General features: G+C 40.8%; 1 protein-coding gene across 2 annotated transcripts in view; it reads left to right on the top strand.

Annotated features, from left to right (window-relative positions):
* Window positions 1–12659, top strand: part of Fggy (FGGY carbohydrate kinase domain containing) — a 369568-nt gene that overhangs the window by 260750 nt on the left and 96159 nt on the right. For both annotated transcript variants that reach the window (XM_057785384.1, XM_057785385.1), the window contains exons 10-11: window positions 543–604; window positions 11492–11639. In XM_057785384.1, the coding sequence (XP_057641367.1) occupies window positions 543–604; window positions 11492–11639 (210 nt within the window). The remainder of the gene's footprint in view (window positions 1–542; window positions 605–11491; window positions 11640–12659) is intronic.

The raw sequence follows: 12659 nt of genomic DNA, 5'->3' as shown, positions 1-12659 counted from the left end.
TTTGGGGTGGGGTGGGGTCACTGGGCAGGTCTAGAGCACCTCAGCTGTGCTGAGCTGGGACTTGATTGTTATCCTCTCACTCTTTCCCTGGGACAAAAACTGCCTTAGTAAGGCACAGAAGGTTCTCAGCTGCTTAGAGGTAGCAGCCTGGATTAAGGGGGAGAAATGAAGTGATCAAGACACAGTCATTTCAACAACCAAGATGCCTAGCCCTCATCCACTTAACAGATCCATTCCTTCTCGATATTTGCTCTAGGGCCAGTGCCACCCATTACTACTAGCTCAGCATTAAGTGTCTCAGTTGCTGCTGCTCTTCTTTCTAAATTTTGTTTAATAAATCCAAGGGCCTTGCATTAAAAAACACTAAATTTCTGAAGAATTGATATATCCATATAGAACCGACTTTTTAAAAAATGTCCTTATAGTATATATGGACAACTAGTCGAACAAACCAGGTGTGTGTGTGTGTGTGTGTGTGTGTGTGTGCATACATTAAGGATAGAGGCACTATGAAATTGACACATCTCTTTCATGTTTTTCAGATAGACCATATGGTGCAGGGCCATGCTGCCTTTCCTGAACTACAAGCCAAGGCCACGGCCAGGTAACTCCTCCAACTGTTCCCCCTGTGCCCTTTCTATGTGGATGTATGAGTGACATTCATTTTCAGAAGTTGTATGATTTTCAGAGCTTATGAACAATGCAAATGCTTGGCAGTACTTAAGATGATCATCCAGATGGTTTTGAAAATACATTTGTTAAGTTGGTTTTAGAACGATCTAAGAAAACCCAGAGAAACTACTCCCACACACAGATTGTGTGGAGGATAAACCCTGATGGAGATGGCTGTGTGTGGATTTGGGGGTCATGATTTCTTGGGTGTGCACCCCGGCATTACACATTAGCAGATGTGTGGTCTTGCACAAGTGATTCAACCTCCATGTTCATCTGTAAAAGTAAAAATAGTAGCAAGTATGAATTGGCTTCTGAGATATATTAAGTAAAATCAAGTGCAAAGGACTACAAGAAAAATCTATGTGTTCGTACTCATTTGTGCAAAAGAACTATAGGAAAATTAAATTAGAAAACAAGATTGGTTGCTCATAGAGGCTGTATAGGAAGGGGATGGAAAAATGGGTACATAGACAATAAAAGAGTCCTGGGCTCAGACAAGGCTTTGAGATGATAGCAGAGGTAATTCTGAAATGATGGTTGCCGTGGGATGGGTATAAATCTCTCTTGCAGAACCATGGGAGGCCTCATAGCCTCATAACATGTTTAGAGAAAGAAATGTAGATGATATATAGATAGTTGATAGATGGTTGATGAGATACATAGATACAAAAACTAGATACATGGATATATAGATAGATAAGTAGATAGGTAGATAGATGGTCGATAGTTGATGGATAGTTGATTAGATATACAAATAATAATAATAAAGATAGATAGATAGATGATAAGTAGATAGGTAGATAGATGGTCTATAATTGATGGATACTTGATTAGATATACAAATGATAATAGATAGATAGATAGATAGATAGATAGATAGATAGATAGATAGATGATAGATGATAGATAGATAGATATTTGTAGTAGAGTGGCAAAATGAAATATAAATATAAACCATGCCTTCTGTATAACAAAGGAATAGCTTACCTACACTACCAAAAAGGGTCAAAGAAATAAAAGAAGTGACCTAAGTAATTGTTGGCAAAGAATATTTTGACAGTACTGTGCAATAGCTAAAGATAGCAATAAACTTCGAATTTCTAAGTTTGTTTTGCATGTGTATGTGTTACCTGTTCTGAAAACTTATGTATAGACTCTAATTGAGCAGATAGTTAAGTGCACAGTGGATAACAGAGCCAAGATTATCACAGCTAATGAAAAGAATCTTAGGAGATTGGTGTGCATGGAACATCCAAATTCACATGCCAGTGTTGGTGCAGTGATTCTCTGTTGGTATCCTAGTACTTAGGCTGAGGCAGGAGGACTACCGTGAGTTGCAAGCCAGTCTGACCTACAGAGAAAGACTCTTATCTCAAAAAACCGATACACAAACAAACATGCACTCTTAGCTCAAACGTTTCTAGGTTAGTTAGATGTATTGTTATTCATGTTAGTACCTCAGATGATAAATCTTAGATGTCTACCTTTGTGCGTATTTACACTTTTGTGTGAATATAAAATGAATTGAAATAAAATGATTAAAAATGCCAATGTGTGACACAATAATAATGCCTAGTACAAAACAATAAGGAAGTCTAACATAGCAAGTGAGATCACAGACTGTGGAACCAAAACTGCATGAGTAGAGACTGTAATACCAGCTGTATAGACCGGGGCAGTTGACTTGATCTCTTTGTACCTCTATATCTCCCAGTGAATGGAACTAGCAGTGTAAACACATCATATGGATATAGAGAAAACCAGAAGTGAGAGAGCGAGCAGTGGCTAACAGAGGTGGCGAGTGGCGAGTTATAGTAGAAATTCAGTAACTAACAATGCTCATGATAGGAAGTGTTATTGATATTCCTTGTTACATGTCACTCCTCTGGGGGCTTGCATTCTAACAGAGAGGATAGCCCATGCAGAGCCGAATGCATTCATGCTGCATTAGATCTCAGCAGTGTGCTTCCAGGGTATAGAAAAGGAGGATGCATTCCCTAGCCTTCCCCCAGAAGTCATAGTGATGTCATTATGGAGAAGGCTTATACCGTGCACCCTCATCAACTGGTACTTTCATGGTGTAACCCAGAACAAGAATTCCTAAATTGCAATCATTGGTGAAGCTTTGGAACTCTGTACCAGATTTCATTGATGATATGTGCATGACTTTCTCTGAATAGAGGTCATAACTGTCATCACATTCCTGAAGGACTCTGACGCATCTGGATGCAAATAGCAACTGTGGTGTACATTATTATGGGATAAAATTGGATGATTAGCCCCAGATACCTCTGAGAACTTACTTTGACTTTAGGGAGATGATATACTAGGCAAGGGTTTTAAACTGAGTTGTGATGATGACAACTACACTCTTACACTCTGATGAAAAGAGAAAAAAGTTGTTTCCAGGTTCTGGCTATTACAAACAATGCTGCTATGAACATAGTTGAGCATATACTTTTGTTGTATGTTTGGGCATCTCTTGGGTATATTCCCAATAGTGGTATTGCTGGGTCGAGAGGTAGGTTGAACCCGACTTTCCTGAGAAACCGCCACACTGCTTTCCAAAGTGGTTGCACAAGTTTGCATTCCCACCAGCAATGGATGAGAGTGCCCCTTTCTCCACAACCTCTCCAGCAGAGGCTATCATTGGTGTTTTTGATTTTAGCCATTCTGACAGGTGTAAGATGGTATCTTAATGTTGTCTTGATTTGCATTTCCCTGATTGCTAAGGAAGTTGAGCACGATCTTAAGTGTCTTTTGGCCATTTGAACTTCTTCTGTTGAAAAGTCTCTATTCAGCTCAGTGCCCCATTTTATAATTGGAACCTGGAAACAACCTAGATGCCCTTCAATGGAAGAATGGATGAAGAAAGTATGGAATATATACATATTAGAGTACTACTCAGCAGTAAAAAACAATGACTTCTTGAATTTTGCATACAAATGGACGGAAATAGAAAACACTATCCTGAGTGAGTTAAGCCAGACCCAAAAAGAGGAACATGGGATGTACTCACTCATATTTGGTTTCTAGCCATAAATAAAGGACATTGAGACTATAATTCGTGATTCTAGAGAAGCTAAATAAGAAGGTGAACCCAAAGAAAAACATATAAGCATCCTCCTGAATATTAACCTTCATCAGGCGATGAAAGAAGACAGAGACAGAGACCAACATTGGAGCACTGGACCGAAGTCTCACGATCCAAAGGAGGAGCAGAAGGAGAGAGAGCACGAGCAAGGAACTCAGGACCGCGAGGGGTGCACCCACACACTGAGGCAATGGGGATGTTCTATGGGGAACTCACCAAGGCCATCTGGCCGGGGTCTGAAAAAGCATGGGACAAAACCGGTCTCGCTGAACATAATGGACAATGAGGACTACTGAGAACTGAAGAACAATGGCAATGGGTTCTTGATCCTATTACACGTAATGGCTTTGTGGGAGCCCAAGTAGTTTGGATGCTCACCTTAATAGACCTGGATGGAGGTGGGTGGTCCTTGGACCTCCCACAGGGCAGAGAAACCTGCTTGCTCTTTGGGCTGAGGAGGGAGGAAGACTTGATTGGGGGAGGGGGGGAATGGGAAGTGGTGGCGGGGAAGAGGCAGAAATCTTTAATAATTAAATAAATTAATTAATAATAAAAAAAAAAAGAAAAGAGAAAAAAGTTCAGTGGCAGCCCTTCCCATGTGCCAGTAAGCAGTAAGCCGGTTTACTTTCTCATGAAAGGTGGATGGGATTGCAAGAATGCTAGGCCTGGGATTAAAGATAGTGGTTCTCTTGTCAATTCAGCCACAAATGTCTTTCCATGACTCCATTATGAGCTCATAAAACCACAACCGTTCTGACTTGCTTGATTTACTTACAGGTATTGTAATATTGAATCAGACCTTAGGGATATCAATATGTAAATAATTAGTGCTCAATATAAACCTACAGAATAATTAGATTTTTGCAATGAAACCTAACTTCTGTAACGCTCTTCTACAGAAGAGCCCCATTACAGTTCATGCTGCATATAGAAAAGGAAGATGTTGTAGTTAGAATGCAGTCTCGAAGCCTGTGCTTCAGCGAGTAATCCGGAAGCAGTAATTCATAGAATCCAGCCTAGTGTGAGCCCTGAACTTCAGTCTGGATAGCCACATACCTCATCTAGCCTCCTCCCTGTTCTTCCTTCTCTTTAAGGCTGAGCTTCTCCAACATGTTTCCTATACCCCTGGTCTCCATGTAGTCATTTTCTTCTCTTCCTTTGCCTGTTGTAGTGTGAACTCTGTCACGTTCAGCTCCCTGATGCTTTTGACATTAACATTTCCCGGTGACTTAAGCTTTGCTAAATCCATGGGATGCATTACAGGTTCACTTCTCACATTTGCCACAGCATGTGACATCAAGGATCACTCCTTTGTCCCTTTTTCATGCCTACACCTAACATTCCAAGATGTTTTCTATCCTTGTTTCTTGTATTTCTGACTCTTCCTCCTTTCCAGGTTCACGGACTTTTGTTTTCTCCCCAGTAACATTAATATTCATGAGACTAGTTCTCCACAGTCTTTTACTGTTTTGTTGTCTCTTCCAAAGTAATCCCAACTATGCTCTTGACTTCTCCTCTCTCTGTATTTTGATGACTCTCATGCGTATTTATTGAATAAAATCAGTTCTTTTCCACCTTCCTGTTTCTTTCATCTTATCATACCAGGTCTTTTTGGTACAGCATTCTCATATTTCAGGTCTTGAATGAAACTCACAAAACTCTGTTAATATAAAGTTGACTTTTCCCATCGGAAGGAAATCCATATTCCCCCGTGCTGTAACTTGGACCTTCTGAAGACACTAACGCATATTACCTCCCCTCACAGCTTAGCTTCAGCAAATCTTGTTTAAAATTCTGGGAACAAGTATAGGTAAACAAATGTAAGATAAACAAATCCTCTTGATCTCCCATTATCCCTTTGGGCCCCATCTCTGAATAGAAATTTCTTGTGAGCTTGTAAATTAAGTAAACAAACCCCATGTGCTCATACATGTAGCCGGCAACCAGCAGCTTTCTTAATATGAGGCCAGATATCTAGGTATTTTACCCCATAGACAAAGATTGCTTACCATCGACGGCTGATCCAGCTCTTTTTCTCTTTGTCTTGATTTTCTTATAGAAGCTAAACTAAAACTGTCTCAGAATGAAGTCCTAGTGACAGCAGATCTTTGAATAGATGATGCCAGCATGATCTATCAAGGTTTGCTCCTGAAGCCAAAATTAGATCTGTCGAGTCTAACTTATTTTGTGAACATTATGATATAACAGGGAGGAAACAAACAAAGCTTGCTTTTATAGAAATTATATAATATATATATTCACATGTGCATTTACATATATTATAACGAATGCACAAACATATACACATGTCGTCTCAAACTGATAATTTATAAATGAAAAAATGCGATAACTCAGGAAATGTAGAGCAGAGGGTACTGGAGCAACAGGAGACGCTGTCCTTGTCATTGCAGCAGTAATTCTTGAGTGGGACCTTAAAGAAAGGGACAAAAAAAAAAAAAAGCTATGATGCTATGAGAATGGTCCCTCCAAATAGAAAGACTAGCAAGTTTCAAGGTATTATGCAGCATCAGCTTGGCGGGCTCAGAGAACACTGCGAAGACCTCATAGCTGGACACAGCTGGGAGGGAGGGTGTCAGATGTGAGATGGAAGTTGCCACTGGCCAGCCACCATGCCAGTCATCCTAGATCAGTTAAAGGACACTGGATTTTGTTCACTGATTTATTTTTGGTTTTGATCTTGGGGTTCTACATCTTGAACACAAGCCATGTGCCTACAAAATCCATAGTGAGCACTGAGTCACATTCCAGCCCCAAGGTTTGCATTTTTTTTTTTGTTTTTGTTTTTGTTTTTGTTTTTTCGAGACAGGGTTTCTCTGTAGCTTTGGAGCCTGTCCTGGAACTAGCTCTGTAGACCAGGCTGGTCTCGAACTCACAGAGATCCGCCTGCCTCTGCCTCCCGAGTGCTGGGATTAAAGGCGTGCGCCACCATCGCCCAGCAAGGTTTGCATTTTTTAAGCAGAGGAAACAGACGATGAAATTTGCCTTTTAAGATGGTTGCCCTGGCTGCTCTCTTGCAGACAGAAGGGAGCATTGGTAAGGGGTTGCAGACCAAGGGAGATTTAAGAAAATAAGGCTGGGTACCCTCAGGAGACTCGGAGCGGACTGAAAAGACTGAGCAGAATGCCAGATTGTTTGGCGTGCCTTTGGCAGAGGTCATTATGAGGAATGTCCCTCTCACTGACCCCTTGGTGGCAGGTCCTTCAGAACTATCTTTGTTCTGCTAACTCTTTTTCTTTTTTCAAAACCTGTCTATCTTTTTAACTACTTTCCCTAGTTTTCCTGGTATTTCATTTTCACAGCTCAGTTTTCTTGATCACATTGGTTCCTCAAGTTTATAAATCTTACCAAGAATCAATTTCTTTGAATTCATGGTTCCCTTGGTATGACATGTCTAGATTGAGTTACAAAGTCCCCTGACAATGGTGCATGAGGATGCTGAGATCCTCCCTTTCCTCACACAAGGCTGCGTTGAAGAAGGTAGCAAGGGAGCTCAAAAGGTCATGTTCAGCACAGTTGGGAACATAGACAATAAAAGGGTCCTGGGCTCAGACAAGGCTTTGAGATGATGGCATAGGTGATTCTGAAATGATGGTTGCCGTGGGATGGGTAAGAAGATTTTAGGTACAGGCAAGCAGAGGGAAGAAACATTCAAGACAATTTGAGATACAGGTGAAGAGGATAAAAAAATAACATACAGTTTTGCATGGTAAGAACACAGAATAACTGGAGCCAGGCTGAAAAGAAAGGGATGTGTACCTGCAATACAGCCAAAGATGAGGGAAGCTCCTAATGTCGGAGCCTCTTGTGCCAGAAGGGAAGTTTGTCAGTGAAGAAAAATGGGGAAGACAGCAGGGAGTCACTTCAGCTTTTAGGTGGAGGTAGCAGATATCAGCTCTTGCATTGCAGAGTCTCTAGGAAGCAGAGCAGAAAACCTGTCAAGAGGGAGCAAGATTTGGAGGTAGTGACATTTGGCCACTGTACAGAGGTATTTAGAAGAAGAAATGACATCCTAGGGAAAGGTTAGAGAGCTGAGGGGAACCAGAAATGCTGCCTGCTCTGCCTTTATTTCACCAAGCAACTGGACAACTCTTAGCTTTAATTAAAGCTAAGACACACACACACTAAAAAAGAAAAAAAAAAAAAAAAAAAAAAAAGGAAAAAGAAAAATAGAGCATGTATATCAGAGGGGATGTGTTTATTATGTTATATATTTCTACTAGAGTTGTCGTTGGATCTTCTAGAAGCAGCTTATGGTGGTTGATTGCTGGACCTAGAAATCACGAGACAATAATGGAGAGGAGATGAGGATATATATTTGGTCTAAATCAGCACTAGATGATAACTAGAGTAATACATTTAAAAAAGAGTGATGTAAATGAATAAATCAAGTAAAAAGGTACCAGGAAGTTCTCTGGAAGAGCTTAGATGCTTAAGGGACTAGCAGAAGAGAGGACTGAGCTGTAGATGGGTTAGTAAAATTGAAAAAAAAAAGTGTTTGGGAGGACTGAAGGAAGAGAACAAATGAAGAAGGGGTGAAGGGATGAAATGAGTTCCAGTAGAATGGGAAGAGCAAATGCATGAGAAATGAGGGCCAGGATACTGACAGCATGATTGCTTCTTTTCTTGAATTCTTTGTTGTTATTTATTATTATTATTATTATTATTATTATTGATATACCATACATTCTTATTTTTGACTTGTGAATATAATCATAGTAAACAAGAAAGAAGGTACTGGAGGCAGGTCTCTGGAAGATCTTACATATTTAATGTACTAGCAGAACAGGAGATTGGGCTGGAGAGAGGTTAGAAAAAATAATAGAGTGTTCTGGGGAAGAGAACAGATGATGAAGGACAGCCTGCGAACCTCAAGAATGAATTGATTTTGGGGTGAGGAAGCAGTGATTCAGACACTGTCTACATTTGAGATTAAGAACACTACAAGCTGTAATAAAATACTGTGATAGCAAAAGAGAATGAGATACTTGTTAATCACCTACCATTGCATAGTGCTTAGGACTCTGCATGGAATCTTCTAGCATCCTGCAAAGTAGAGACTACTGACTCCCATTGTGAAAGAGTGGCCTGAATTCAGTGAGGTTTAGTGTACCTGCACTCCAATGAAGTTATATTTCTTTGTCATCCTTAATGGGACTCTCTGAGACAGGACACATGAGCCGGCATTCATGAGTAGGAAGGAGAAAAATCCAGTTGGGATCCCAGTTATCCTGCTTGGAAGAAAGCAAGCAGCGCTTTGAGGAAGAATTGATAAAACATACGAAATGAAACAATGTCAAAACCAAAACCAGCATCATGCGAGGTTAAAATTATGTTAATGATGACGTGCATTAGTTATTTTAATGTCTTCCAAGTGCACTTCATTTTGAATGATATACTCAGATAGCACACATGGTAAGGTATAATTGAAAAAGCATGTAGGAGAAAGTCTGAATTCAAAGAATAAACACACAGCTGCAAGGAGGTTAGGAGTCAGAAGGGTAAGCATATGCCCATCCCCCAGGGATCTCATTAGTCTGTGAATGGCCATATATGTGGAGGCTAAATGAATCTCACTGTTTGCAAAGACCCTCAGTAAATGAGACAATGACAAATCAATAGTAATTAGGCATATAGATTCTTATTGACCCAAATGTCTGAAGCCAAATGCCCACTCTTGAGATTCCTTGAAAGGCAGAATGAGAAGATTTATGGCCTTTCATTTCTTTAAATATATTTATTTCTATAATCTAGGAGCTGCAATGCCCTTCCAAAAGGGACAGTGGTTATGATGAGTACAGACTCTTGGCTTCTGATGAGGAAAATTGTTCTTGAGGCTTTTGCTGTAAATATGGTTCCTGTTGGGCCAGACTAGGGAGATTTGGGAGATGGAAAGTCGGGATGTGATCACACGTAAATGTTATAGCCTTCCCTTCTGTGGATGCCTCAGAGGGCCTTTTTCTAAAACTGAAATAGAATATTCTACAACAGGGTTGTAGGGAGGCGACTTTGACATTCTTGTCAAAGTATCTGAGCTGAGATACAGAAAGCTAATGGCTTCATCATCAGTCACAGCGCAGGGTTTCATGTGGACTTTTCCCAATTGTTCTGCCTCTAGGACTTCTTCTGTAAAGGGTCTCAGTGATGCATCCTCCCTGGACCACAGTGGAAGCTTAGTGCATGCTCCAGGAATGGTAGTGGCTGCTCTAATCATGGTGGGTTTTTCCATTAATACTGTATCCTCCTGCCAGGACTAAAGGCATAGACTACAGATGACAAGCAGGATTGCTGCAGAGAGCTCACTGGGCAGTAGGGCTCCCTCTGCTCTGCGGATGTTATAAACAGACGTTCATCAGTTTGTGTGCTCATGTGCGCCCACATCAAGCTGTTTGGGTTTTCTATGTTTTCTGCACTGGAGTTCCATATAAAAGTTTTACTTACTAAAAGAATTTCACTGGGCCTGGATTTATAATTCAGTGGTAAAGCATTTAGTTAGCATTCTCAAGATCCTGGGTTTGATCTCCCAGAACTGAAAAAAAAAAGAAAAAAAAAAAGAATTTTCACTGATAGAAGAAGAGGAAGATAGAATTTGAACTATTGTTATGATTCTTTTAGAAAGCTACATGGTATACCACTTCATGGTATACCACTCCTGGTATGGCAAAACCTGAACTGGAAATCTAGAAAAACTAGAAATCACTTCTTCTAGGGCATTTAAAAAATACAGGTGACAAGTATCATCAGTAGTATTCTAGATGTTTATTTACTTCAGACATTCCCGTGTTTTACCTCTATAATATTTTTAACCTTTAAACTGCAGTCCCAAGGACACCACAAATGCAGGAGAGAGCTTGGGAAGGCAGCATTTTCCTGCGATCTCCAGCTAGACTGTTGTCTTTGTGAGTAAGCAGTGTTATACTCCATTATGAATGGAGAAATCCAAGTTCAGAGAGACTAAAGCATGCTACCCAGCCATGACAAATAACAAGACTTGAAATTAGCATTGCCTTCACTCCCAAGCCCATCTTCTTTTGCCCTGAATCATGTCAGTGACTAACAGCGTTGTCCCAATTCCATCGTTTTGCACATCAATCAACTAAAACATAAAAAGGGGGAAGGCCTACACAACAGCATTTCAAGATCGTGGTTTGGAATTACATGTCTAAATCTTGATACTAACTGTATATGAAACTCATTCATTGAATCCAGGAACATACATTTATCTCTGTTTCTCAGTTCATCATTATTACTATAGTTAGGGAGACAGATTTTAATAAATCCTTTGCATATGTGCTATATTATACTACAGTTTACAGAATGCTGTTTGTTCAAATTCATGGTCTTTGATCTTCATAATAACCCGATGAGGTAAGTTGGCCAAGGATTGTGAGATTTTCTCCAGATGAGAAGAGGGCGGCTCCAGAACTCTGAATAACCGTCTCATGCTCACACACCTTCCAGGAGTGAAGCCAGTGTCTGAGCAGGACTCCTGCCTCCAAGCCTTTCCCCTTCCTACAGGGCGCAGCGAAGACAGTGGCACGCGAGAGTGCGCTGGCTACTTTCTTCCAAGAGTCACCCATTTGCTGAAGCTTTTGGGAGCCTGTTTGCTTTCCCAGGTCTGACATAGACGTGCAAATATTTCTACAGAATAATTTGCTCTTCGACCCCATTCCCTTTTAAAATCGAAATCCCCTTCTCTTCCAGATGCCAGAGTATATATGCATATTTGAACAGTCACCTGGATCTGATTAAGAAGGCCCAGCCTGTGGGTTTCCTCACTGTTGATTTACATGTTTGGCCAGATTTCCATGGCAACCGATCTCCTTTAGCCGATCTGACTCTAAAGGGCATGGTAAGTGAAAGCCAGTCCATGCATGAAGGTGAAGGCCAGCCAAAGCGTTGCAAGGTTTGGAAGGAACAAAGTGAGGAGAAAGGAAAAGAGGGAACAGTTAAGGGAAACGGGCCAAGAGGCGCTGGTTTTTCTCAGTTGTCTTGCTGTAGTCAGGTTGCCGCTGCTCTGAGGAAAGATCTGTTGGCCATTGTTGTTTCTGAGCCAACTTTCAAAGTAGTATTTCCTGTGTTCAGCTACTGCTGCCTCTTTGTGCCCTGGTGGGGCTGAAAGCCCTGCCTATGTCATATGTACAGTCACACTGCTTTGTAGTCTTTTTACCATCGCTGTCTCCAGCCACCTGGTACCTCGCTGGTAAATATTATCACCCATAGTCAAACTTGTTGTAGCTGCTCATTGACTAGTCTAGGAGTCCTAGCTATTCAGAGACTATAGCAGATTTTGAGAGTTTCAGATTAAACATTATTTAAAAATATAATTAGTAACTTACATTTAGGGATAGAGTCAACTCTTAAGGAACTTTAAGACTGTTCAATATATAGATTGTGAGCTCTCCTAAAGAGCCCAGGAGGAACTTGATGGGCAAATGCACACCCACCTGAGTGGGGTGTAGCACTTCAGAAACCAGGCAGGATCGGGTGGCTGTCAGAAGTCAGGCTCTTGAGAACATTGACAGCCAGGCTTGGAGATGGATAAAACAAGTTAAACCTAGAGATGAGGAGTGACTTTCGATTCTAAGGGGCCAGGTCAGAAGCCCTGAATGCCAAGTCTAGGAAATGAAGAATAAGAAAGTTAAAGTGGGCAGTGAGAATGGAGGCTGTGAGCAATGGCATGCATGTTCAGGAGGCAGAGCTAGTAGTGATCAGGCCTACTTGCTTCAAGAACTTAAGGTTTGTGGGTAGGTTCGTTAAGATTGTTTTAAATAGTTGCCCTAAAGTTCAGAATCTCACTTTTATTACGTAGTTGACCACATAATCAACTTATGTTCATAAAAGACAATCATGGGCAAACAAAGAAACTGGA

This window comes from Chionomys nivalis, chromosome 11 (assembly GCF_950005125.1).
Source record: "Chionomys nivalis chromosome 11, mChiNiv1.1, whole genome shotgun sequence".
Classification (NCBI taxonomy): domain Eukaryota; kingdom Metazoa; phylum Chordata; class Mammalia; order Rodentia; family Cricetidae; genus Chionomys; species Chionomys nivalis.
This window is presented reverse-complemented; position numbering and strand designations above follow the sequence as displayed.